The sequence below is a fragment of the Myotis yumanensis genome, unplaced genomic scaffold (genome assembly GCF_028538775.1).
Source record: "Myotis yumanensis isolate MYYU_CA2020_CCGP unplaced genomic scaffold, mMyoYum1.0.hap1 SCAF_10, whole genome shotgun sequence".
In the NCBI taxonomy this organism is placed as follows: Eukaryota; Metazoa; Chordata; class Mammalia; order Chiroptera; family Vespertilionidae; genus Myotis; species Myotis yumanensis.
The window spans coordinates 8,817,581-8,845,244 of record NW_027223761.1 but is presented as its reverse complement, the minus strand read 5'-3'; the positions used below and the strand labels follow the sequence as shown (position 1 = coordinate 8,845,244).

Sequence of the window (27,664 nt, the reverse complement as noted above, 5' to 3'; positions counted from 1 at the left end):
CAATGTTTCTGGCTCTCTATCTCTCTCCGTTCCTCTCTGTAAAAAAACAATAAAATATATTTTTAAAAAAATAAAAAATAAAATAAAATAACCCAATAGGAGACAATAAGGCCTAGGTGAAGTATAGGAGGGTGCGGCGGGGGCGGGGGCGGGGGGGGGGGTGGGTTTAACCCCATAGTCCTCAGCCAATGAGGAACCAGGAAGGACTCACACACTAGGGATAAATTGCCTGTGATTGCTGCTGCTTCAGTGTGCCTGCTCAACCAGACACCCAATCTTGTAAGACTGCATTAAAGGTCTCATTTTCACCGGACTTCATGTCTCTGAGTCCGTTATTTGAATTCAGACAGGTGAGCATTTCTCACACCTGGAACTCCTTTACTTCCCCAGAGTGAACAAGGAGGTTTTCCCATTATACTTGCTAAAGTGGGGAGCGGGAGCTTCCAGCACGCTGAGCTGTTGCCTCCTGTTCTGGTCCCGGGTACATGTTGGTGCCCTCCAGAGTCTCTCGTTTGGTCGGATGCCCTTAGTGGCATGGCCTGGACAAGTGGCCTTCACTAGGCTCCGGCGCAGCCAACAGCACTGGGTGGAATGACAGCAGAGCAGGAATGGCAGTTGCTGTATTAAGTACTTTCCTCACATTCTCAGTTGACTGAACAACCTTCATGGGGAGAGCAGTGCTGTTCCCCCTGCTTGGAGAAAGGGTCCGAAGCTATTATAGGTTAGAGCTAGGGTGGGGCCCGGGCAGTCCTGACTCTGGGCCCTGTGTGCTGTGACTGCCCATGGCTGCCCCCCTCACCAGGACCGACAGCCTTTCTTTAGTAAGCTGAGGTCTTAGGGCAGGAGAGGGGACCAAGTGCTGCTCCATCTGAGAGCATCCTTTGCTTCGTAGATTTGCTTGGTAGAATCTACCTGGTAGATTCCCTGTGTTTTCTTGGCCTGCTAGCTCCTTCCCCATGTTCCTGAAGCCCCCCAGACCTTTAATTCCTGGTTTCTGAGATAACCAGTCAGTAGTCAGTCATCTGTTGGTTCATGACGATTCTTTGTGTGTCTTCCTTCCAGACTCTGTAGACAATGGGAAGCAAAGGAGGGTTCACCCTGCTCGGGCTCTTGATCATCCTTTCCGTCCTCTATGATTCAGGTGAGTGGTCCGGAGGGACATGGATCTCGACCATCTGGGCCCCCTTGGTCACACGCTTCCTTTTTCTTAGGCCCCAGAAGACTGAGCTGATGCCGCTGCCCTCAGCCTGGCTTTGGTGGCTTTGCCTTCCAGTGTTACAGGTCCGGGGCTGTGTGACAACTCCTTCCTATGTTACAGGCTTGCCCACAGCGGAGCACCTTCCCGGGTTACAGCCATTCTGGGTTACGGAGCTGCTTCTGGGGGTGGGGGTGGAGCGGAAGGGGTACACTCAGCAGCTTAAGTTTCTCCCTCTCATCACAAGCTGCTAGGACACCAGTGGACCCATCTTTAGAGAGCTGTGCTCTGTCCTTCTGCCTTGACCTTTATGCACCATGATGAGGATGGTGCTCATAGTAACAGCAGTAGCAGCTAATGCTTCTAGCATTTCTGTGCCAATCACTGTTCTGAACACTTCACAGGTATTTACTTATTTCATCCTCAGGCCAACCCTGTAGAGTAGGTGCTCTTTTTATCGCCATTTTACAACTGACAATACTGGGGCCCAGAGAGATTAAATTGCTTGTAAACTATCCCACAGAAGTGGCATACCCCGAATTTGAACCCAAACAGCTTGGCAGCAGACCATCTGCTGTTAACCCTTTCATCGCCGGGCCGCCCCTCCCTGGCTCCTGGAGGTATTGGTGTGTTTCTGAGTACAGTTCCTTAGCCTCTGTAACACTAGGAACACCAGTGTGACTTGCTTTGCGTCATCATAAGGATCAAGTTTTTCATTTTCTGCCTGTGTCATACCGGTACTGCCAGTTTTGTGGGGGGAGGGGAAAGAGAAGGAAATAGTGCAGTGAGCAAAAGGAAAAAGGTATCTGCCATGTTGGAGCATGGCTTACATCTTAGTCGCTCTAGTGGCTACCATATATTGAATGCCTATTGCATAGTAGGGACTGTGCCACGCCCGCTCTCATTGCATCCTTCCAGCCATCCCGTGAGGGGTTAGGGCTGTTAAACCCATTTTATAGTTGAAGAAGCTGAAGCAAAGAAGAAACCAGCCCAAGGACACATTTGAATGTGCTCTCCCTTTGGGGGATGGGGGGAGGGGGGCGGAGAGACAGGGAAGAGAAGTGATGACTCCTCTCCTTCCCACCTCCCTCCCCACCTCTGCTGATTCTAGCCAGGATGGGTTGTAATGTGGCTCACCTACATTACAACAACACATTACTGTCTGGATTCTTCTAGCCAGTGTATTTTCTGTAGTTAGAGTAACCTGGTCATGCCCCTTCCAGAATTCTGTTTATGGCACAGGCCTGGCTCTAGGCCAGGGGTGGGCAAACTTTTTGACTCGAGGGCCACTATGGGTTCTTAAACTGGACCAGAGGGCCGGAACAAAAGCATGGATGGAGTGTTTGTGTGAACTAATATAAATTCAAAGTAAACATCATTACATAAAGGGTACGGCCTTTTTTTTTTAGTTTTATTCATTTCAAACAGGCCGGATCCGGCCCGCGGGCCGTAGTTTGCCCACGGCTGGTCTAGGGCCATCAGCTGTTCTGAGACAGGCCCTTTGTCCGAGAGTCAGCATCTGGAGCAGATCCTTCTACCCAGGCTTAGCAGTGAAAAGATCCAACAGTCGACCTCTGACTTATTGCTGGTCCCTGACCTGGGTCTCCCTGGTAATTTGTGCCATTTTCCTCTCTTTCCCACTTAGGATGATTAGAAGAATGACATGGTTAGACCAAGCTTCGGTTTCAGAACTGACAGCCGTGGTTTAGGCCAGCTCGCCCACTTAGTAGCTGGGTGAACTTGGGCAAGTTAGTTAACGCCTTAGTCTTAGCTTCCCCTTGAAAAAGGGGTGATGGAGGTCACTGAGCCCTCCTCTTCTGACAGACTGAGGTTCACATGTGGGTGCCCAGATGTGTGAACACTGAACCAGTGTGTCAGCTCTGAGCACTTCTGCCCACTGAAGTCCCAGACGTGAGCTTCCGTTCCTCTGTCTCAAGGATGGTCAAGAAGGCCAATGAACTCTAGCTCTAGCCAGGAGAAAATTCGAGGCCATGGGCAACCAAAGAGCCAGGCTAGAACAACCCCTCCCTCTTGTATTCTTTCCACTCCTGCGTGTGCACACATCTGGAGCAGAGAAGAGAAGAGAAAAACTGCCTCTTGTCCCTTTTCATGGTGGCTCCCCTGTCACGCAGGCATGACAAGCACTTCCTGGGGAGAAGAGGCAGAGTGGGATAACGGAGGCCTGTCCCAGGCATGGCAGACTCGCCTGACCTGGCAGAAGGCCAGTGGGAGGAAGAAGGTCATGTCTCTAATTAGAAGAGGGTGCGTCCGCATGAATCAGGAGCACCGTCTTGCAACACTTCTCTGCCTCTCCCCATGACAGATGTGCAGTAGGACCTATCTTTTTCTTGTCACCGTTGATATAAAATGGAGAAGGAAAAAATAATCCAGCAAAACCTGAGTCTAGCTAGCAAAGAGGAACCCTGAGAACATGAACAGGAGCAGAATTGATTTTCACATCAGAGAACCAAAGGCAATTTGCATCCGATGTAACAGGTTCTTGTGTTCGGTGTCACTGCTAATGCCTGGTTGCCCCACCTACCTGGGCTTAAGGTGTGCGGGGCTGCTATCTTTCCCTTGATTATGTGTGCTTCTGGTGATGGGTCAGCCACTGAGCAGGGAGCAGCTTCAGTGAGGGCACCTTACCCAAAGGTCAGAGGCCAGAGAGCAAATAGTTGAGGTTTTGCAGGCCAAGAGACAAATTCAAGGATATTCTGTAGGCTTTTATATAAATAACGAGAGAAAACAAATTAATACAGATTTTTCAATTGACAAAATTTGAAATGTTACAATTGAGTACAATTATTTGTAATACAGACCTACTAATGGGAAGAATGGAATTCTTTTTGGGAGAAGAACATTTTGCTTACTTGGGTTTCAGAAATTTGTGTTCCCTCTCGTCCATTGGTCGCAAGTATTCATCTGTTAGTGCTGATCTGTAATGAGATATTCTGTAGTTCATCTTTGAAAATGTCTTTTCACACAGGGAGCTACCACCAAATACTGACTATTAATCCATGAGAATGTAATTTCATAGAGCAGTTGTTGCTGGGCAGGCATTTATAGAATTTTGTTAACTTATTCAACTTCCAGTTGAAATGGTTAATTAGGACAGTTATATGGATTTTTAAATACGGAAATTTCCTTTGCACTTGCATCAGGGTCCAAAAACTGTTGCTAGAATTGTAGTTTTGTCAGGAAGGGACAAGGGGATCTCTGCACCCCCATTTCTTGTCTTGCTTATGGGAATAAATTCAAACAAGAGACAACAACAGCCAAAGCAGAAGAGTATTTATTTGTAGGAAAGCAATACACTCAGAGAGGACCTGAGCAGGCAATTTAGCTGGCTGAGACCAAACTGAGTGCCCCTGATATTGGGGAGTTTAGAGGATTTATACCCCTAGATTGGCATGCCCCTAGGCAAGGAGCTAGTCACACCATCCCTCATATCTCAAAAAAAAGTGTATATATATATATACATATACACACACACACACACACACTAATAAAAGAGAAACATGCAAATTGGTGTCACTCCGCTACACCCACCAGCCAATCAGAGCGACTATGCAAATTACCCAACTAAGAAGGCAGTTAATTTTCATATGCAGGCATGGAGCGAAGACTGAAGACGACTGAAGGTGGCCGCAGCCACGGAGCTGGAGCTAGCAGGAAGCTTGGGTTGCTCCCGGTGATGGAGGAAGCCAAGCTTCCAGCCAGCCCTGGGTTCTGCTCGAGGAGCTGGGGGAAAATAAAAAGGGGGGCTAGGAGCAGCTGGAGCGGAGAAGCCAAACCTCGCTGCTGCGGCCAGACTAAAGGCCTGGGTCCTGGGTGCCGGAGGAAAACCAGTGCCAGCAGCCAGGGGATGGAAGGCCTATTATGCACTGGCTTCCCTCTGGCCCCAGCTTTGTCTGGAAGGACATCTGAATGAGGTCCAGAAGAACATCCGGTCTAATTAGCATATTACCCTTTTATTATTATAGATATTTAAGCTGTAAGGCTCCTTCATTTAGATTGGTGGTGGGGAACCTTCTTTATGCCAAGTGCCATTTGGATATTTATAACCTCATTCGCTTAATATAATTCACTTAATGTAAATTTATGTTGCTATGAAAGAAGCTCCTAGATGTATTGAACTTTGAGTCTCACCTGTGGTTGCCTTGGCAGGGCCGGACCACATGATTTCTCGTGCCTCATGTCATGTGGCCTGCAGGCCAGACATTCCCCACCCCTGATCTAGGTCTAAGCCACCGTTTAGCACCCATGGTGGAGGGGCTCTGAATCTCTCCAGCTCACATAGGGGCTTGCTGGCCCCATTGTCTATTTTCAGTTTGTTACATCTCACTCTTATTTCCTCTATGTCCCAGCTTAAAGGTCAGCCCAGAGGTCAGCTGCCTCTCCCAGCCTCTTCCAGCTTATATCTTTCTCTCTGCCTACTCTTAACAGTCTGAGCTTGGAGAAATCTACCTGCTGCAAGTGTGTGTGGGAAAGGAAGCATGCTGGCCTCTGCCCCGTGGTCATGGAGATGGTGGGCTTCCTTCTGCAGCCAGGAGGGCAAGTGAGTGCTGGTCTACCCGATTCTGACGGCTCTTCTTCCTGATTCTAGGTCATAGCCTGGAGTGTTACACCTGCCTCAACCCAGGTGGTGCGTGCACTCACACCACCAACTGCACAGTTAATTTTGATGCATGTCTCTATGTCAAAGCCGGTAAGAGCCTCTCCTTTCTCTCCTAAGGGTAATGGGATGATGGGAACCTGGAAATACGTGCCATTTAATAGCATCAGCTCCATGTAGCACTAAGCACTTTTCATGTGTTTTTAATTGAATGCTTCTCACCTACCACACAGGGTAATGTTTTGTATTCTCAGTTGATAAATGAGGAAACAGAGGCTCAGATTAAGCAACAGACTAAGGACAAGTAACCAACCCAGGATTTGAATGTGGGAATCCGTCTATTCCAATGCTTATTCTCTTAACAGCAATGCTGGCTGCCTTCCCGTCTTTTAAGAGCCTCCCGGGTGTCAGAGTCTGAGCAGGTGGCTAGGGATGCAAAGAAGAGGAAAGGAGATAAAATTATGGCAGAGGCCTGTTTATTAGCTGTCAGAAATGTGAAAGGGGAAAAGCGTTCCTGAGTGTGACAAAGGCAGGTGCCACCGAAGGTTTGTGGCCTCAGGGAGCAGGACACTCAGGGAAACGGGGTTGGGGACTGCTAGGACTGCATTTCCCACATTGGTCAGGCTCTAGAAGCTCTATCTCCATAATCCTATTCAAACAGGACCTAGGAAGTGGTGGACAAGGAAAGAAACAGCAAAGCCGTGCCCTCTTCTGTTCTTGGTGGATGTGGTTCTGGATTGAATCTATGTGTGGAAATGATACTGGCGAGGAACGGCTATGTCTGAGTCTCCTTAGTTAGGTAACGTGCACCAGTTGTATATGAGCACAGAGACCTGGTTCTTTCTTAACCTGCCACTAATAGGTTCTTTATAAAAGATGTGTGTTTGATGGTAGAGGTGGGGAGGAGCCAGGAAGAGGAAAGTAGACTAGAGTCAAAATAATTTTTCTTTTTTTAAAAAATTAAATCTTTATTGTTCAGATTATTACATTTGTTCCTCTTTCCCACCTTCCCCCATAACTCCCCTCCACCCAGTTCCCACCCCACCCTCCACCCTCACTCCCCACCCACTGTCCTCATCCATAGGTGCACGATTTTTGTCCAGTCTCTTCCCGCATCCCCCTCACCCCTTTCCCCCACAAGAATAGTCAGTCCACTCCCTTTCTATGCCCCTTATTCTTTTTTTTTATTGCTTAAAGTATTACAAAGAGTATTACATATGTCTCCTTTTTTTTCCCCCGCCCTTGACAATCCCCCGGCCTCCCCTACACCCCAGTGTCTTATGTCCATTGGTTATGCTTATATGCATGCATACAAGTCCTTCGGTTGATCTTCTACCCTCACCTCCTGCCCCCCAACCCTCCCCGGCCTTCCCGCTGTAGTTCGACAGTCTGTTGGAGGCAGCTCTGCCTCTGTATCTATTTTTGTTCAAAAGTTTATTATGGTCTTCATTATCCATAAATGGGTGAGATCATGTGGTATTTTTCCTTCATTGACTGGCTTATTTCACTTAGCATAATGCTCTCCAGTTCCATCCATGCTGTTGCAAATGGTAAGAGTTCCTTCTTTCTTACAGCAGCATAGTATTCCATCGTGTAGATGTACCACAGTTTTCTAATCCATTCATCTACTGATGGGCACTTAGGCTGTTTCCAGATCTTAGCTATGGTGAATTGTGCTGCTATGAACATAGGGGTGCATAGATCCTTTCTGATTGGTGTTTCTGGTTTCTTGGGATATATTCCTAGAAGTGGGATCACAGGGTCAAATGGGAGCTCCATTTTTAGTTTTTTGAGGAAACTCCATACTGTCTTCCATAGTGGTTGCACCAGTCTGCATTCCCACCAGCAGTGCACGAGTGTTCCTTTTTCTCCACATCCTCTCCAGCACTTGTCGTTTGTTGATTTGTTGATGATAGCCATTCTGACAGGTGTGAGATGATACCTCATTGTTGTTTTGATTTGCATCTCTCAGATGATTAGTGACTTTGAGCATGTTTTCATATGTCTCTTGGCTTTCTGGATGTCCTCTTTTGAAAGGTGTCTATTTAGGTCTTTTGCCCATTTTTTGATTGGATTGTTTATCTTCCTTTTGTTGAGTTGTATGAGTTCCCTATAAATGTTGGAGATTAAACCCTTATCAGTGATAACATTGGCAAATATGTTCTCCCATGTAGTGGGCTTTCTTGTTGTTTTGTTGATGGTTTCTTTTGCTGTGCAGAAGCTTTTTATTTTGATGTAGTCCCATTTATTTATTTTCTCTTTAGTTTCCAATGCCCTAGGAGCTGTATCAGTGAAGAAATTGCTTCGGCATATGTCTGAGATTTCGTTGCCTTTGGATTCTTCTAGTATTTTTATGGTTTCCCGTTGTATATTTAAGTCCTTTATCCATTTTGAGTTTATTTTTGTGTATGGTGTAAGTTGGTGGTCTAGTTTCATTTTCTTGCATGTATCTGTCCAATTTTCCCAACACCATTTGTTGAAGAGACTATCTTGACTCCAATGTATGTTCTTGCCTCCTTTGTCAAATATTAATTGAGCATATTGGTTTGGGCCAATTTCTGGACTCTCTATTCTATTCCATTGATCTATATATCTGTTCTTGTGCCAGTACCAGGCAGTTTTGAGAACAGTGGCTTTGTAATACAGCTTGATATTTGGTATTGAGATCCCACCTACTTTGTCCTTTCTCAGGATCGCTGCAGCTATTCGGGGTCTTTTTTTATTCCAGATGAATTTTTGGAGAGTTCGTTCTAGGTCTGTGAAATATGCCGTTGGTATTTTAATGGGAAGTGCGTTGAATTTATAGATTGCTTTGGGTAGTATGGACATTTTAATGATGTTGATTCTACCAATCCAAGAACATGGTATGTTCTTTCATCTCTTTATGTCTTCCTCTATCTCTTTTTTCAATGTCCTGTAGTTTTCTGAGTAGAGGTCTTTTACCTCTTTCGTTAAGTTTATTCCTAGGTAGCTTAATTTTTTTGGTGCGATGGTAAATGGGATTGTTTTTTTAGTCTCTCTTTCTGCAAGTTCACTATTGGTGTATAGAAATGCCATAGATTTCTTGGCGTTAATTTTGTATCCTGCTACATTGCCGAATTCTTTTATTAAGTCTAATAGTTTTTTGATGGAGTCTTTAGGGTTTTTTATGTATAATATCATGTCATCTGCAAATAAGGACAGTTTTACTTCCTCTTTTCCAATTTGGTTGCCTTTTATTTCTTCTTCTTGTCTAATTGCAATGGCTAATACTTCCAGTACTATGTCAAAAAGGAGTGGTGAGAGTGGGCATCCCTGTCTTGTTCCTGTTCTTAGGGGAAATGGTTTTAGTTTTTGTCCATTGAGTATGATGTTGGCTGTGGGTTTGTCATATATGGCTTTTATTATGTTGAGGTATGATCCTTCTATTCCCACCTTGCTGAGAGTTTTTATCAAAAACGGGTGTTGAATTTTGTCAAATGCTTTTTCTGCATCAATTGATATGACCATGTGGTTTTTTTTCTTTCAATTTGTTTATGTGATGTATCACGTATATTGATTTGCGGATATTGTACCATCCTTGCATCCCTGGGATAAATCCTACTTGGTCATGGTGTTTGATCTTTCAGATGTACTGCTGGATCCAATTTGCTAAGATTTTGTTGAGGATTTTGTATGCCCCTTATTCTATTATAATCACCAGTTCATTCTGTTCATCAGATTACTCACTTGATTTTTAGATTCACTTGTTGATAGATGTGTATTTGTTGTTCATAATTTGTATCTTTACCTTTTTCTTCTTCTTCCTCTTCTTAAAGAATACCTTTCAGCATTTCATATAATACTGGTTTGGTGCTGATGAACTCCTTTAGCTTTTTTTTTAATCTGTGAAGCTCTTTACCTGACCTTCAATTCTGAATGAGAGCTTTGCTGGATAAAGTAATCTTGGTTGTAGGTTCTTGGCATTCATCACTTTGAATATTTCTTGCCACTCCCTTCTGGCCTGCAAAGTTTCTGTTGAGAAATCAGCTGACAGTCGTATGGGTATTCCCTTGTAGGTAACTGACTGTCTTTCTCTTGCTGCTCTTAACACCTTTCGTACCGCTCATCGCACGCCATCTGTTAAGGACCGCTCACGAGTTTTCTCGTTTTTCACGCCCATGGAAAAAGGAGTGAATCTAGATACTTATGTAAATTTTGTTTGGTCCCTCTTCATAGAGGAAAATGTTTTATGCAGTACCACACGTTAAAAAAGTACTAGGAACTTTAATTGTTTAATTGTTTTTGTAAATAAAAATGTTATAATTATTGAACAACGACACCTAAAGTGCATTATGATGATTTAAATAACGTGCAGTTTGCCCAAAAACGTGCGGTCCCTGGCGTATGTCTTAGAGATTTCTATGCGGTACGAAAGGTGTTTAAGATTCTCTCTTTGTCTTTTGCTCTTGGCATTTTAATTATGATGTGTCTTGGTGTGGTCCTCTTTGGATTCCTTTTGTTTGGGGTTCTCTGCGCTTCCTGGACTTGGAAGTCTATTTCTTTCACCAGGTAAGGGAAGTTTTCTGTCATTATTTCTTCAGATAGGTTTTCAATATCTTGCTCTCTCTCTTCTTCTGGCACCCCTATAATTCTGATGTTGGTACGCTTGAAGCTGTCCCAGAGGCTCCTTACACTATCTTCGTATTTTTGGATTCTTTTTTCATTTTGCTTTTCCGGTTGGGTGTTTTTTGCTTCTTCGTATTTCAAATCGTTGACTTGATTTTTGCGATCCACTAGTCTGCTGTTGGGAGTCTGTATAATATCCTCCATTTCAGTCAGTGTATGCTTAATTTCCAGTTGGTCCTTTATCATAACATCGAGGGCCTGACTAGATTTCTTGAGGATCTCACTACATTTATCAGCAGTCTCACCAGTCTTTTCGAGGGTCTTACTAAATTTATCGGCGGCTTCTAGAAAGTTCTTGAAAAACCTTAAAAGTGTGGTTTTGAACTCTATATCCAGTCGTTTGCTTTCCCCCATTTCTGTCATTTGTGTCCTATTTTTTTGTCTCCGCATTTTTTATGCTTCCCTGTATTGATAGAGTGGCTTTCTGTGCTAGGTGTCTTATAGGGCCCAGTGGCTCAGCCTCCCCAATTACCTGAGGTGGACACTCTTGGTGCACCCCCTTGTAGGCTGTGTGCACAGTCTTGTTGTAGTTAAGCCTTGATTGTTGTAGGTATCACTGGGAGGAATTTACCTCCAGGCCAATTGGCTGTGAGAATCAGCTGTGTCTGCAGTGGGAGAACTTCTGTGCTGGAGACACCCCTCCGGGGCAAGACTTGCTTCAGTGGGGCTTTGGTGCTCACTGAGTCTGCCCCCTGAGTGTGTCTTTTATGGTTCCATGGAGCTGCAAACTGGATGGTCCCACTCTGACCACCGGGTATACTGGCTCCTGGATCTTTCAGGAGGTGCTAATCTAGCCTTTGCCTGAGGCTACTCAGCAGGAGCTCAGCTGTGAAGGAATGCAAGTTGCCCTGGGGCCTTGGGCCGGCTGCAAGTTTGTTAGGTAATTTTCAGATTGCAAAAGCCTCCATGCACAGTTTAGGTGGGGCGGGGTCCCAGGGGACCAATAGGGCGGAGCAAACAGCCATAGCTTATCGTCAGTCCAGCCTTAAGAGGCCCGAGTCTCAGTGTCCAGGTAATCGCTGCAAGCACCTCTGAGAGAAAGCCACCCTCGAGATGCAAACGAAGCCAGAAAGTCTAGCGTCTCCCTGTATCAGTCAGGGTCCCCAGAGACTCGCCCGGGACTGGAGTTCAGAGCAGTCGGGAGTTTGAGACTCCCTCCCGATTGAAAAATCCAACCGTGTCCTCACCCGCCAGCCCTAGAAAGGCCAGAGTCCAGAACACTGACTTCACCAAATGCTGGCGAGGATGTGGAGCAACAGGAACGCTCACGTACTAGTATTGCTGGTGAAAATGGAAAATGGTGCAGACAGTTCGGTAGTTTCTTCAAAAAACTAAACATGCTCTCACCATATGAGTCAAACATTGTGTTCCTTGATATTTCCCCAAACGAGTTGAAAACATACATGCCCACCTTGACCACATACAGATGTTGGTAAGTTTTATTTGTAAGTGCCCAAACTTGGAGCAACCAAGATGGCCTTCAGTAGGTGAATGAATAAATAAATGGGCCCCGCCAGGCAGTAGACTAAAAAGAAATGAGTGATCAAGTCATAAAAGGCATGAAGGGACCTGAACTGTATTTCACTGCGTGAAAGAAGCCAACCTGAGAAGGCTACCCCCCACATCATTCCAACAATAGGACATTTTAGAGAAGGTAAAACGAAGGGGCAATAAAAAGTCAGTGGTTGCCAGGGGTTAGCTGACAAAAGGGAGGGGTGATGCAGTAGAGCACAGAATTTTAGGGCAATGAAACTGCTCTCTTTGATACTATAACAGTGGATACATGTCACACATCTGTCAAACCCCTTAGAATGTACAAAACCCAGAGTGAACCCAAGTGTAAATTATGGACTCTGGGTGATAGTGATGAGCCCCTGTAGGTTCATCAGGTGGGAAATGTACCATTTTGGTGGAGGATGTTCACTGTGTGGGAGCTGGTTTGGGGTGGGGGTGCCAGGGAGCTGTATGGGAACTCTGTACTTTCTGCTCAGTCTTGCTGCGAATTTAAAACTCCTCAAGGATAAATCTATTTTTTAAGAAGGATAATGTGAATCTTAATTATTTTCTTCTCATGAATGTAAGTCTCTTTCCTTTTTTTTTTTAAAATATATTTTATTGATTTTTTACAGAGAAGAAGGGAGTGGGATAGAGTTAGAAACTTCGATGAGAGAGAAACATCGATCAGCTGCCTCCTGCACGCCCCCCAGTGGGGGTGTGCCCGCAACCAAGGTACATGCCCCTGACCGGAATCGAACCTGGGACCCTTCAGTCCGCAGGCCGACGCTCTATCCACTGAGCCAAACCGGTTTCGGCTAAGTCTCTTTCCTTAAGCTAGACATTTTAAAATAGATATATTCTGACCTTACAGTAAGGCAGATAGTAACAGAGCATCTAAATCCCCCTCCAGCTCTGGAGACATCAGCCTGGGAGAGGCAGGGCACACTGTCATAAACACCAGCCAGAGGCCAGGCACTGCATTAGCGAAGGCATTTAACTACTCTAGCCACCCCCACTCCCTCCACACACAATCCTGCTGGCTCTGACGAGACTTTGGTTTTATGGGAAAGTTCCACTGAGAGCTGTATCATCACTTAACTGTTCCCCTTTGCAACCCAACTGGGATGCCCGTTCTTGCCCACATGTCTCTACGGCCACAAGGTCAGTTCCCAGGAGTAGAATCTCGGGCTCCAAGGCAGACACGGAACTTGACCCACTTGCTTGCTTACCCTTGTCTGTGTTTCTCCCACAGAGACACGAACATACTACCAGTGTTGGAAGTTTGAGAACTGCAACTACGAATACCTCTCAAAAAATTTAGGAGAGAATACTCTACAGTACGAATGCTGCCAGAAGGACCTGTGTAACAGAAGCGGTGGGACGAGCATAACGGGCACCATGGCTCTGCTGGTGGCTCCGCTGCTCACAGCATTCTGGAAACTTCTTATCTAAATCAACAAGGAGAGAGTCTCCTAACTCCCTGCTTCTGTGTATTCCTTATCTGCTTTGCTGCCACAAAAGCTTTCTATTTTCTTACTGGATCCTGTTGGGAGAGACCAAAACTAGCTTGAGCAACTTGGATATGAGAGAGGGAGAGACCTGGAAAACCAGTCCTGTCTGCAGAGAAGGCCCCTCTGAGGGAAGACGTTTAGGAGTGAAGCACGTGCCATGACAGCTAGCTTAGTTCTGTGCTGCCTCCTCTGCTCGGTGCAGCAATAGCTTGACTAGATTCTCTGCAATCGTCAGTTATTTCCCCGCTTGTTCCTTGGATGTAGGTACCAGTATGATCAGTGCTTTTGCGGGGCGGCGGGCGGTTGGAGCAGAGGGGTTCTTTTCACCAGTGTCTCTCACAGGGGATGCTTTCATCCCCTCCTTCTATGGCCCCTGTGTTGCCACGTAGGCATGAGGAATGTTCCAGATGTGGGCTGTCAGGGGCAACGGGATTCTAAGTGCAGAGTGATTGGAATGACATATTCTCACCTAGAAGGTGTCTGGCAGAGTAGGAGGTAAGCTTTCCAGGTGGCAGGGCATAGAGGCACCAGGTCTGCCCTTTAGAGAGGTACCAGTGGCTGAAATCTGAATTTTCGTCTTTTCCTAAATTTTGTATGGGCTTTGCTGTCTTTCCCTAAAAACAACTTAAACACGTCAGTTAATGGTGTGTTAAAACTATTGCCCTCCCTTTTCATTGGAGTGATGGCATATTTTCGCTTTGTCACACAGTTCAAGACTAAATATTTGAACATTCTTTGCGACAAGTGATTTACAGTATCGTGTTGCTTATTTTGAGTATTATCAGTGGGAAAACCCTTATGTGTGTGTGTATTGGAAGAATGCAATGGGAACATGTCACCTCGAACAGCAACAGGCCCACAGGGATGTTCTACCTGCTGACACAAAGCCTGTTGACTGCTAGCTGACGTGGCAGAGATCATGCGATGTTCGTTTGTAAAGGCTGTTAGCATCCTCACAAATGCCAAGACTTTGAGAAGCTCTACCAGTTTCCTAAAGAGAGACCCCTTTTCAGGAGGCAGAGTTTTGCCATTTTTTTGTGTGTGTGTTTGGGGGGGGGGGGGAGGCTGGTGAGTAATTCTCAAGATCTGGTAGACTTAATAACACCTATATTCTTATAACCTTGTCTGCTTTTAACAGCATGGCCTGACTTGCCGATGAAAGTGAGATTTCTTGATTAACATTAAAAAAAAATGCCTTGATTATGTAATCTGTGTGATAAAGCGGAATGAATGATGCCTTTTTGAAAATAAAATATAATCAAATGCATGCGTGTGGTCATTGGGCCCAGAAGGATAGCAGCATATGCAACATGCCCAGTGACAAGAGAGGGCGTGGGCAGTGCCAGTTTTCTCCTGTTGATGCCACAGACAAATAAAGACTTCCTCATCCAAACCTAGCATTCCCTTGGTGCTCTGTGTTCCCTGTTGGCTCGGTGTTTCTTCTTACACCATCTTCATTCTGTTCCAAGATAAAATAGTTGTGACTCTTTGCTTCACAGGCCTTTTTCTGCCTGAGGAAGTACTGACCATGCCACTAGCGTATAGGATTATTCACCATAAAACTTTTCTTTGTCTAAACTGAAGCTTCCTGTTTGTGCACACTTACATTATTTTGGAGTAAAATAAATGACCACAGTACTGCTAGGTGGGTGTCTAGGTGGGTCCGTTGTAGGTAAGGATGTCCTTTCTCCCAGCAGCTATCTGGGTCCAGAGCCTCTGGGATGGGTGGGGGGACAGCATGCACCCTGCAGAGGGTGGGTGCACTGAACTGGGGGTCAAGGTTCTGGGATTGTGGAGTGGGGAGCTTCTTTTCTGTGATGAGCTTTCCTAGGCGTGCTGCCATTCCCATCCTTGCTGTTATTGGCTACATGCAAGTTAGCCAACCCAGTATGTTGGGCCTATATATACAACTAGTGCTCACGCTGGCTCAACTCACCCCACTCAGTCTGGCAATATATTTTACAGATATGTCAATACCAACCAACCTGGCCCTTGAATGTGTTGGTGTGATATGGTGCTGTGGCCAGAACTGAAACCCAGTTTTATAATTCATAAACTCGACTAGTATAGCTAAATGGGGACCTGGCACTAAATTCTTCAACAGGGAATGTCCTGGTCACAACTGGAGGGCTTACTGTGTGCCAGCCACTATTTGAAGCACGGTGTATACGATTTCATGTTGCTCTGTAACTGAATAGTATTGCCTATACCCAAACCCATCAGTGTTTACAAATCACTGTTCTCTACTTATTTTACTGACTGGCACTGTGTGCCTGGGCAGCTGCCCATGGAGTGAGTAAAGTCTCTCCATGTCATTCAGAGCTCCCTCAGACCTGTGTTGCTCGAACTGGTTTGAGAAAGTTTCTGTTCTTTGTAAGTAAACATCACTGGCCATTATAACTGCTAGAAGAGTTAACTGACAATTGCTAACTAAGCCATCTTGTTCCCTGAGCTATGGAAGAAGTTGGAAACACACTAATGATTGGAATGGAAATAACGTATATACACTGTGAGTAAAGCAGCTTTGAGATTTTTTAAAATTTAGGTTTACAATAAGATCTCTCTGCAATAGACGTTTACTTAAATGCAATCCATTTGCAGCACGGTGGTAAAGCGCCCCTTTTCACGCCCCTCTCACTGACTGGCTCTGAGGCCTTGGGCAAGCTACCTCACCACTCCGACCCCCTGTGTCCATCATCAGTTATAACAATGGGACCTGCCATCATGTCATTGGCTTTTTAGCCACGTGGCCTCTGCTCCCCCTCCCTTCTGATAACAGAACCACAATCACCTGCTGGGGAGTCGCCTCCACCTGGAAGTGCAGTCTTGGGGGCCTTTTCATGAAGGGGGTCTGGCCTCCTCCAGCCAGAAGCTGGGCAGGGTCTCTCCTGCAATTTCAGTCTTGAGTGGAGTTAGACAAGGACTGAAAATACTTTTTGGTTGAAGCCGGGAGTTTCCCAGGAAGGCTACAATGAACAGACAACTTAGAGAAACTTAATCAGAGTCGGGTTCTCTTGCATAAGAAGGTGGGCAGCTCCTGGCATTGGTTCAGCTGCTCAACACCATCTCGGTGGGTGCATGGCATATTCTGGGTCTTTCCCCCATGGTCACAGAGTGACCTCAGACTGCCAGGTCCAAGGCAGGAAGAGGAGATGAAGGGGAAGCTTCAGTTTCCCGGAAAGCTGCCAGCTATTTTCTGGTCATGTCTTCTGGCTGGAAATGCCTCAGGGCCACCCCCAGCTAAAAGGGAGACTGGCAAAGCTGTTTTGTTTTTCCAGGCTCTGTGTCTATAGGGAAGGCTGTAGGGCAGCAGTTCTCAACCTGTGGGTCACGACCCCTTTGGTGGCCGAACGACCCTTTCACAGGGGTCGCCTAAGACCATCCTGCATATCAGATATTTACATTACGATTCATAACAGTAGCAACATTACAGTTATGAAGTAGCAACGAAAATGATGTTATGGTTGGGTCACAACATAAGGAACTGTATTTAAAGGGCCAGAAAGTTGAGACCCACTACTGTAGGGAAAAGGGTTGAAAATAGTCATTGAGAACAGCCAGCCAACTGAAGAGGCCGTTGGTTCCCTCCTGCTACCTGGATTCCTAAAGTTGCCCTGATCTCTGAACCCTCAAAACCAAATTCTTTAAAAAAAATAAAAATAAAAAAATAATTAAAAATCCTATCTATTAATAGAGAAACATGGTAATTAGCTGTACCTCCGCTACCCTTCCCATTGGCTAATCAGGGCGATATGCAAGTTAACTTCCAACCAAGATGGTGGCCGGCAGCCAGGCAGCTTGAAGCGAACAGGAGGCTTGCTTGCTCCAGTGAAGGAGGAAGCCAAGGTTCCCCGCCTGCCACTGCCAGCCTCTGAGCTTGCAGTTTAAGAAACATTGTTACAAATATAGAAGCTAAACAAAACCCCAGAAACCTGCTTTCAGCCAGCCGGGCCTCAGAGCTGGAGTTGAAACAGTGTTTCGATTATAGAACCCAAACAAACCAGATACCTGCTTTCAGCAGCCGAGGTCTCAGAGCTGGAGCCAAGCCTCAGAGAGAAAGCTGGCTCTCAGTTCCAGTGACAGCCATAGAAGGTAAATAAATCCAAGAATTAAAAAAAAAAAAGAAAAAGGAGAGGTTTGGAGCTTCAGTCATCCGCCAGCCTGAAAACGGCCCTTAACAACCCCGGTCAGGTTGAAACGGCCCCCGTGAGGTAGGGACGACCCCGGTGAGGTTGAAACGGCCCCTGTGAGGTAGGGACGACCCCGGTGAGGTCGAACGGCCCTGGTGTGGTAGGGACAACCCCGGTCAGGTTGAAACGGCCCCAGTGTGGTAGGGACAACCCCGGTGAGGTTGAAACAGCCCCCATGAGGTAGGGACGACCCCGGTGAGGTCGAACGGCCCCGGTGTGGTAGGGACAACCCCGGTCAGGTTGAAACAGCCCCGGTGTGGTAGGGACGACCCCGGTGAGGTCAAAACGGCCCCCGTGAGGTAGGGACGACCCCAGTCAGGTCGAAACGGCCCTGGTGTGGTAGGGACAACCCCGGTCAGGTTGAAACGGCCCCGGTGAGGTTGAAACGGCCCCCATGAGGTAGGGACGACCCCGGTGAGGTTGAAATGGCCCCCGTGAGGTAGGGACGACCCCGGTGAGGTCGAACGGCCCCGGTGTGGTAGGGACAACCCCGGTCAGGTTGAAACAGCCCCGGTGTGGTAGGGACGACCCCGGTGAGGTCAAAACGGCCCCCGTGAGGTAGGGACGACCCCAGTCAGGTCGAAACGGCCCTGGTGTGGTAGGGACAACCCCGGTCAGGTTGAAACGGCCCCGGTGAGGTTGAAACGGCCCCCATGAGGTAGGGACGACCCCGGTGAGGTTGAAATGGCCCCCGTGAGGTAGGGACGACCCCCGGTCAGGTCGAAACGGCCCCGGTGTGGTAGGGACGACCCCGGTGAGGTTGAAACGGCCCCTGTGAGGTAGGGACGACCCCGGTGAGGTCGAAACGGCCCCGGTGTGGTAGGGACGACCCCAGTGAGGTTGAAACGGCCCCCGTGAGGTAGGGACGACCCTGGTCAGGTCGAAACGGCCCCCGTGAGGTAGGGACGACCCCGGTCAGGTTGAAACAGCCCCGGTGTGGTAGGGACGACCCCGGTCAGGTTGAAACAGCCCCTGTGAGGTAGGGACGACCCCGGTGAGGTCGAAACGGCCCCGGTGTGGTAGGGACGACCCCGGTCAGGTTGAAACAGCCCCTGTGAGGTAGGGACGACCCCGGTGAGGTTGAAACGGCCCCCGTGAGGTAGGAACGACCCTGGTCAGGTCAAAATGGCCCCGGTGTGGTAGGGACAAGCCCGGTCAGGTTGAAACGGCCCCCGTGAGGTTGAAACGGCCCCCATGAGGTAGGGACGACCCCGGTGAGGTTGAAATGGCCCCCGTGAGGTAGGGACGACCCCGGTGAGGTCGAACGGCCCCGGTGTGGTAGGGACAACCCCGGTCAGGTTGAAACAGCCCCGGTGTGGTAGGGACGACCCCGGTGAGGTCAAAACGGCCCCCGTGAGGTAGGGACGACCCCAGTCAGGTCGAAACGGCCCTGGTGTGGTAGGGACAACCCCGGTCAGGTTGAAACGGCCCCGGTGAGGTTGAAACGGCCCCCATGAGGTAGGGACGACCCCGGTGAGGTTGAAATGGCCCCCGTGAGGTAGGGACGACCCCAGTCAGGTCGAAACGGCCCCGGTGTGGTAGGGACGACCCCGGTGAGGTTGAAATGGCCCCTGTGAGGTAGGGACGACCCCGGTGAGGTCGAAACGGCCCCGGTGTGGTAGGGACGACCCCGGTGAGGTTGAAACGGCCCCCGTGAGGTAGGGACGACCCTGGTCAGGTCGAAACGGCCCCCGTGAGGTAGGGATGACCCCGGTCAGGTTGAAACGGCCCTGGTGTGGTAGGGACGACCCCGGTCAGGTTGAAACAGCCCCTGTGAGGTAGGGACGACCCCGGTGAGGTCGAAACGGCCCCGGTGTGGTAGGGACGACCCCGGTCAGGTTGAAACAGCCCCTGTGAGGTAGGGACGACCCCGGTGAGGTTGAAACGGCCCCCTTGAGGTAGGGACGACCCCGGTGAGGTTGAAACGGCCCCCGTGAGGTAGGAACGACCCTGGTCAGGTCAAAACGGCCCCGGTGTGGTAGGGACAACCCCGGTCAGGTTGAAACGGCCCCCGTGAGGTAGGGACGACCCCGGTGAGGTTGAAACGGCACCCGTGAGGTAGGGACGACCCCAGTCAGGTCGAAACGGCCCCGGTGTGGTAAGGACAACCCCGGTCAGGTTGAAACAGCCCCCGTGTGGTAGGGACAACCCCGGTGAGGTTGAAACGGCCCTGGTGAGGCCGGGACGGCCCCGGTGAGGTTGAAACAGCCCTCGTGAGGTAGGAACGACCCCGGTGAGGTTGAAACAGCCCCCGTGAGGTAGGGACGACCCTAGTCAGGTCGAAACGGCCCTGGTGTGGTAAGGACAACCCCGGTCAGGTTGAAACGGCCCCGGTGTGGTAGGGACGACCCCGGTGAGGTTGAAACGGCCCCCGTGAGGTAGGGACGACCCCGGTGAGGTTGAAACGGCCCTGGTGAGACTCAGACGGCCCTGGTGAGGTTGAGACTACTCCAGTGAGGTTGGGACAAATAAACGGGACCAGTATGGACTGATGAACAGGGGTAGATACAGAAGCAGAGCAACATTGAACAGAATGTTAAACTACAGTGGGAAGCCTGGGGAGGGTTGGGGGGGGGGATTAAGAGACCAACTGAAGGACTTATATGCATGCATATAAGATTAACCAATGGACACAAGACACGGGGCGGGGGGGGGGGGGGCGGGGGGCAGGGGCCGGGGGAATGTCAAGGGGGGGAAAAAAGGAGACATATGTAATACTCTTTGTAATACTTTAAGAAATAAAAATTATTAAAATAAAAAAAAAAAAAAAAAGAAAACGGCCCTTAGCCCCTCACCCAGACTGGCCAGGCACCCCAGTGAGGACCCCAACCCTGAAGGGGGTGTGACCAACTGCAAACAGCCATCATCCCCTCACCCAGGCTGGCCAGGCACCCCAGTGGGGACCCCCACCCTGAAGGGGGTGTGACCAGCTGAAACAGCCATCATCCCCTCATCCAGGCTGGCCAGGCACCCAAGTGGGACCCCCACCCTGATCCAGGACACCCTTCAGGGCAAACCAGCCGGCCCCCACCCATGCACCAGACCTCTATCCTATATAGTAAAAGGGTAATATGCCTCCCAGCACCGGAATCAGCAGAGCCGCGAGGCCTCCCGGCACCGGGATCAGCAGAGCAGCAAGGCCTCCCGGCACTGGGATCAACGGAGCAGCGAGGCCTCCTAGCACCGGGATCAATGGAGCAGCGAGGCCTCCTAGCACCGGGATCAACGGAGCAGCGAGGCCTCCTGGCCCCTGGAGCAGCGTGACAGGGGGCAGAGCCCAAACCCCCTGATCGTCCTGCGGCTCTGTGTGTGACAGGGGGCGGGGCCACAACCTCCCTATCCGCCCTGCTCTGTTCATGACAGGGGAAGGCGCCCCAACTCCCTGATCAGCCCTGCCCTGAGTGTGAGGGGGGGGGGGGGAGTGCCCCAAGCCCCTGATCGGCCCTGCTCTGTGGGTGACAGGGGGCGGCGCCCCAACTCCCCTATCGGCCTTACTCTATACGTGACAAGGGGGAGCTCCCCAACCCCCTGATGGGCCCTTCTCTGTATGTGAGAGGGGGCGGTGCCCCAACTCCCCTTCGGCCTTACTCTATGCGTGACAGGGGGGAGCTCCCCAACCCCCTGATGGGCCCTGCTCTGTGGGTAACAGGGGGCGGCGCCCCAACCCCCTGATCGGCCCTGCTTTGTGTGTGACAGGGTATGGAGCCCCAACCCCCCCGATGGGCCCTGCTCTGAGCCCGACCAGGGGCTGCACCTAGGGATTGGGCCTGCCCTCTGCCACCCCGGAGCGGGCCTAAGCCAGCACGTCGTTATCTCCCGAGGGGTCCCAGACTGTGAGAGGGCACAAGTGAGGCTGAGGGACAACTCCCCTCCTCCCCCCCCCCCCCCCCCGCCAGTGCATAAATTTTTGTGCACCGGGCCTCGAGTATATAATAATATAAACAAAAAAATAAAATAATAATAACAATAAAATAAATATATATTTATTGATTTCAGAGATGAAGGGAGAGGGAGAGATAGAAACATCAATGATGAGAAACATTGATCAGCTGCCTCCTGCAAGCCCCCCACTGAAGATTGGGCCTGCAACTGGGCATGTGCCCTGACCTGAATGGAACCATCACCTCCTGGTTCATAGGTCAATGCTCAACCACTGAGCCTACCAGGCCAGGCTCAAAACATAATTCTTAAGTTTTCAGTTCCATAAACTATCTCATTGCCCTCTGTATGAAATCTCCATATCAACCTCTGTTGCCTGTGAGCAGAAAAATTCTGAGAGACCGACCCTGTAGGTGGTACTGCCAGGATAACTTGAGAACCCAATGTAGTGAGTGGTGAAGTGAGTGTTAGCTATAGTTGTTTTACCCAGGGTTGCACAGCTAGTTGATGCTGGTTGATGAGACTGAACTCAGCTCTCTCATCTTCCAAGCCCCTGCACTCCCCATTCCACTACTGCCTCTCAGGCTTCAGTCCATTAAAAAATGTGCTTACTCTGCGAGTGCCTGAGAAAACATCCCCCAAGGGAAATAAGAATAAGGGCGGGGCTGCATTTTTTTTTGAAAGGTTCTTGAAATGGTGGGTGTTGTGAAGGGAAGTAGAAATGTGAGGGCCTTCAGCTCCTGCCCAACACAATGGTGAATTCAGATGAGGAATAAAGACTGTTGGTGCTCCTCACAGAGCCAAACCCTTGAATTGTGACACCAACAACTTCCAGTTAGAGCCCGCCCTCTGCCAGCAAGAGAAAGCCAGCCAACGTGAAGGTGACCCTGCCCTGAGAGCCAGGGGAACTGGTGGGAGGCTGTAGGAGGGAATGGCCAAGAGGCAGGGAGCTGGGGCCAGCCCATGTGTTTGGAATTCCAGTTCTGCTGCTAACCAGTCCCAGGGCCTCAGGCAAGTTACTCAACCTTACACGTGTCTCAGAAAGTGGGGAAAACAGTTACTGCTTAGGTTCGTTGGAGTGAGCAAAGGAGTTAAGACAAGTGCCCTGCTCGCAATAGCCTCTCTGCTTTTGATGTCACTGTCCTCCACAGGGCAGCAGGTAATCAGCTTCTAGGTCAGTGACGGCGAACCTTTTGAGCTCGGCGTGTCAGCATTTTGAAAAACCCTAACTTAACTCTGGTGCCGTGTCACGTATAGAAATTTTTTGATATTTGCAACCATAGTAAAATAAAGACTTATATTTTGATATTTATTTTATATATTTAAATGCCATTTAACAAAGAAAAATCAACCAAAAAAATGAGTTCACATGTCACCTCTGACACGCGTGTCATAGGTTTGCCATCACTGTTCAAGGTGTAGGGGTTGCTAAATTACCTGGAGTGGGTCCAGTTGTCAGGGAGGGACACCCTCTCCCCTGCTCCACTGACCTCATCCATTTGCCAGGGCTTAATGGTGAATTAAGGAATCCACATAAGACTGTTTAATAATCATAGTCACCTACTATGTGTCCCAGGAGCACCTACTATGTGTCCCAGGTTTTGCTTATACATGTTTTCATCACCTGCATCAACTTTGTGTGGTAGATCTTGCCTTCATTTTATGGCTCAGAAAACAGATTCCAAGAGCTGACACGACTTTCCCAGAGTCACAAAGAGTCCTGGATTCAAACATGACTTTTGTCTTCCTATGTTCAGGCTGCTGTAACCAAAATCCCATAGACTGGGCGGCTTAAGCAAGAAACATTTATTTCTCACAGGTCTGGTGGCTGGGAACTCCAAGATCAAGGCTCCAGCAGATTTGGTGCCTGGTGAGAACCCATTTCCTGGTTCATGGATGGCGGTCTTCTCACTGCACCCTCACATGGTGGAAGTGGCAAGGGAGCTCCCTGCAGACTCTTTACCAAGAGCACTAATCCATGGGTGAGGGCTCTGTCCTCCTGACTTAATCACCTCCCAAAGGCCCCCACCTCCTAATAGCATCTCACTGGGGCTTAGGTTTTCAACATAAGAATGGGGGGGGGGCAACACAAATACTCATTCCATAGCAACTCTGCTGTATCCAAGCCACAAGTTCTACATGTTCCTAAAAGCTGTTCCAAGCCAAGGCAGGCATGGCCAATTGTGACATCCCCTTAAAGAGGCAGAGAATCTGGTTAAGGTGTGGTCATTGGCATTCTGTCTAGATGCAGAGCTAAAGTGATGGAGAGGAAGTGAGACTTCTAGGGGAGCAAGTATAGTTTGACTATACTTGTCAAACCCAAGTTCACATACCCAACACACAGTAATACCAATCAGTAAAGCAGTGAGTATGCAACAAGGAAAGAGTTTATTTTTGAGAGGCAGCAAACAAGGAGACAGGGTTTTGATAGCCCAAATCCATCTCTCCGAGAGGAAAACGAAGATGAGGGATTTGAAGGGGGACTTTACAAACACAGAGAGAGGAACTAAGTGATTCTAAATCTAATAAACGATGGCATATTACTAAGCTATTAGAAAAGATGAAATGCTGTCATTTGCAATAACATGGGTTGATCTTGAGACTAGCATGCTAAGCGAAATAAGTCAAATGGAAAAAGTTACTCCTATGTGGATATAAAACAAAGCAACAAATGATCAAACAATTGGGAGGCGGACAAAGGAGAAGAGGATTGAGAATGGCCGTTAGAGCCAGCCCATGTTCCAGCCAAATTTCCCAGTGCTGTGGGAGACGCTGGAAAAGGGACCCTGCTATGGATGGTAATAAATCTGAAGGGAGAGTGTTTCCAGTGAGATGCAGTTTAGTTCTCTTCCAAACACATTCATCATCAGGAACGAACAGGCAACAATCTAACCACTGAAAGGAAATCCTGCTGAACCTATCCCGAAGAGCCCACACCCTTTCCTTGGTACTTTGCACCAAGATCTCTTACATGAGTAGCCAGGATTAGTCAGACTGAGGGGAGGCAAACTCCCATGAAAGCCTTGGCTTAACAAGGGCAAGTTGTTTGACGTTTAAGAGAAACAGGCTGCCTCCTACAGTTGCTTGTGATGACCAGACAGAAGACAGAAAGGTGTGTGTGAAGCACCTGTAAACTTAGAAACTGTCCAGATGTGAAGGGCTTGTCTCACACTGAGCAGCTTTTTCTTCCCATACTAGCTGGTCCAGCCCAAGATCCTGTAGTGCTGAGCATATAATTGGACTCAATAAATATTTGGGAGCTTTAAAAAACAGTGCTATAGCCTGGCCTGTGCGGAAAGCAGTCGATCAGTGATCCTCTTCATTGATGTCTCTCTCTCCCCACCCCCCTTCCTTCCTCTCTGAAATCAATAAAAAAATATTTAAAACAAAACAAAACAGTGTCCTGGGAACTGGAAGAGATCAGAATATACCACCCCTAAATATGCCATTTTGGCACAGGGATTATTTTAATCGAAGGTAATTGAGAAATAGAAGACTCAGCCTAAAAGCGGGACATAATTTTTTTTCTTCCTATTAACGGAGAGGAAAACTGAAGACTGTTTTCTCTTGCAGTTCTGGCCAGCTCTCCACTTTGGTGCTTTTGTTTGATGTCATGTTTGGCTGTGACAGCTCCGGAGCGAGGCTTGTGGGATTTACGGGCGGTGGGGAGAGTAGGGGGGCTGAGCCCAGCTTGGGGCTGGAGGCGAAGGGTGCTGTGGTCGAGCGGAAACCAAGGGGTTGGGCCAGGCATTTGGACGCGCCTGCGGGACTTCACACTCGCGCCCCACTGCTGGAGCCTTTCTCACTCCAGGGGCGCGGCCTGCCACCTGCCAATGGGCGTGGCCACATTCTGGGGCGTGGCCAACCGGATCTCAGAGCCCTGCTTGTTGGGGGCGGGGCTAACACGAAGGGGTGGGGCCGAGCCCCCTCGGGGCGTGGCCTGTGGAATGTCAGAACCCGGCCACTCGAGGCAGGCGCGCGTCTCCCGGCGCGGGGTTCCTCCCACGCAGCCTCCCATTCAAAAGATGCCGAAGGGGCGGCGCGGCCGCCAGAGCCCCACGATGAGCCAGCGGCCGGCCCCGCCCCTCTATTTCCCGTCCCTCTACGACCGCGGGGTCTCCACGTCCCCGCTGAGCGACTTCAATATCTGGAAGAAGCTCTTCGTACCGCTGAAGGCGGGCGGGCCGGCGGGGGGCCGGTCCCTGCCCCAGGCGCCCCAGGCGCCCCCGGCCCCGATGCCCCTGCCGCCACCCCCGGGCCTGGGTCCCCCCAGCGAGCGGCCTTGCCGCTCGCCCTGGCCCTCTGGCCTGGCCTCCATCCCCTATGAGCCTCTGCGCTTCTTCTACTCGCCGCCGCCAGGGCCCGAGGTGGCTGCCTCGCCCCTGACCCCTGGCCCCACGCCCTCCCGGCTCCTCTCCGCCTCCCACCCCGAGGAGTTGTGCGAACTGGAGATCCGCATTAAGGAGCTGGAGCTGCTCACCATCACTGGGGATGGCTTCGACTCCCAGCGCTGTGCGTGACCTCCCCGGGCCGCCGGGGCCCACCCTTGGGCGGCCTTCACTCCATTCTTGGCTCCACGTCCCCCTGCCGGGGTCCCCCCCAAATGTGGCCTCGGGCTCAGGCTCCAGCACCCAGGTGTCCCAGATTTCCAGCTGATCCCCCAGAACCCAGATTCCCCCCGTCCTGGATTTCAACCGACTCTTTTGCTCCAACTCCACCCTCCCTCCATCCTGAGCCCCCAAACCTGGAACTCCACCCACCACCAGCCCCCTCCTGAACCTTAAGCCTCTTGCACAGTAACACAACTACCCCTGGAGCCACACCCACCACAGGCAGCCCCTTTCTCTAGAGACTGAGATTTAGCATTTATCTTCAACTGGGATCCTGGGCGGGAGGTGGGGGAAGTAGCGGAGGTTGATTGGAGTGTCTGTAGGGGGCAGATGGGAATTGTGCAAGACCCAGGAGGCCCAAGGACAGTGCTGGATGATAGCTTCCCTGGGACACGCCCAGCCCCCTCCATCCCCCTCCCCCCCTTGTAGCCCTCTCACCAGGGTCCTGGACTCTGCCATCTGATCATCTGATCTTAGGTTTGAAGTATCTGGGATCTTACTTAACCAGGGAGACCAGGTGTGCTGGTGTGGGTGGGATTCCTGGAGCATGCAAGCTGCTGTGGGAGAGTAAAATCACACACAGTCCAATTCTACTCCCAGAGGACCTATTTGCTCTGTAGAATGTTCGGTAGCCATATTCTGTTCTGCAGACTTTGTTATTCCCATCACCTGTTCTGACTGTGGCTAGCACTTGACCATTGAACGTGAGCAGATGGTTCTCGAAAGACCATCCCCATTATTCTATAAAATTGCCCCCACCTCCCACACAGGGGAGGGGTATGAAATCACCCAAATGTTTAGGTCCGTGAGGTAGCGGGTCTCTAGGAACAATTCCTAGAAAACTTGGACTTTTCTAAGTCCTGGATTTCTCAACTACATATTCTCCACTTATACATGTTTTGGATCAGAGTGGATTTGGGGCTCCTGTAGGGAGCACACAGTTGCATTCACAGCATTAGTAAAAGCCCTTATCTCTACTCAAGCTAAGTGTGTCTTGCTCTCCTGCAGATAAGTTCTTGAAGGCGCTGAAAGATGAGAAGTTACAAGGACTGAAGACCAGGCAGCCTGGAAAGAAGTCAGCCTCTTTCTCCTGAGGAGCTGCCCACCAGAGCCTGGGCAGCCACCTCCTTAGGTGTTAGTGCTTAGATAATGTGTCCTGTTCGTTGTCATTTCAAAAATTGTTATTTTCTGTTCTGTATTTACTGCTGTTGTTGTTGCTCCCAGCATGTACTCCACATACAGTGCCCCCGTGGTAAATCTCATGGTGTGTCTCCTCTCTGTGCTGTGGCTGGGGGAGCTTTCTCACGGGGTCTGGAAGCTGCTGCCCTGCTGGTGTTCAGGGGCTCCCAACACCAGGGGAGGGGCACCCAACACCAGGGGAGGGGCTCCCAACACGGCCACTTCAGGAGGGAATTGGGGAAAACCAAGGGCCAATATATATTTGGTCCTGTTGCTGTGTCCCTGCTCAGAGGGGCTCTTGAAGGACAGGAATACTGGATGTGTTTGTTTTCCAACAGCTT

The 27,664-nt window shown here is 49.4% G+C and overlaps 2 protein-coding genes across 2 annotated transcripts; both read left to right on the top strand.

Annotated features, from left to right (window-relative positions):
- Nucleotides 1-1,058: 1,058 nt before the first annotated feature.
- Nucleotides 1,059-14,858, top strand: LOC139017859 (CD59 glycoprotein-like). Its single transcript, XM_070426478.1, has 3 exons — nucleotides 1,059-1,141; nucleotides 5,802-5,903; nucleotides 13,207-14,858. Exons 1-3 carry the CDS (start codon nucleotides 1,075-1,077, stop codon nucleotides 13,404-13,406), a joined length of 369 nt encoding a protein of 122 aa, XP_070282579.1. The 5' UTR covers nucleotides 1,059-1,074; the 3' UTR covers nucleotides 13,407-14,858.
- A 10,701-nt stretch (nucleotides 14,859-25,559) lies between these two features.
- Nucleotides 25,560-27,238, top strand: LOC139017858 (uncharacterized protein C11orf91 homolog). The gene is made up of 2 exons (XM_070426477.1): nucleotides 25,560-26,046; nucleotides 27,153-27,238. Exons 1-2 carry the CDS (start codon nucleotides 25,560-25,562, stop codon nucleotides 27,236-27,238), a joined length of 573 nt encoding a protein of 190 aa, XP_070282578.1.
- Nucleotides 27,239-27,664: the final 426 nt, after the last annotated feature.

What these genes read in the sequence shown, in the direction of transcription:
- LOC139017858 (XM_070426477.1), top strand. Translation starts at nt 25,560, where the DNA reads ATGCCGAAGGGGCGGCGCGGCCGCCAGAGCCCCACGATGAGCCAGCGG. An exon ending in TGGCTTCGACTCCCAGCGCT is followed by an intron (nt 26,047 to 27,152) that starts GTGCGTGACCTC and finishes GCTCTCCTGCAG; the next exon opens with ATAAGTTCTTGAAGGCGCTG.
- LOC139017859 (XM_070426478.1), top strand. Translation starts at nt 1,075, where the DNA reads ATGGGAAGCAAAGGAGGGTTCACCCTGCTCGGGCTCTTGATCATCCTT. An exon ending in TTCCGTCCTCTATGATTCAG is followed by an intron (nt 1,142 to 5,801) that starts GTGAGTGGTCCG and finishes TCCTGATTCTAG; the next exon opens with GTCATAGCCTGGAGTGTTAC. An exon ending in ATGTCTCTATGTCAAAGCCG is followed by an intron (nt 5,904 to 13,206) that starts GTAAGAGCCTCT and finishes TTTCTCCCACAG; the next exon opens with AGACACGAACATACTACCAG.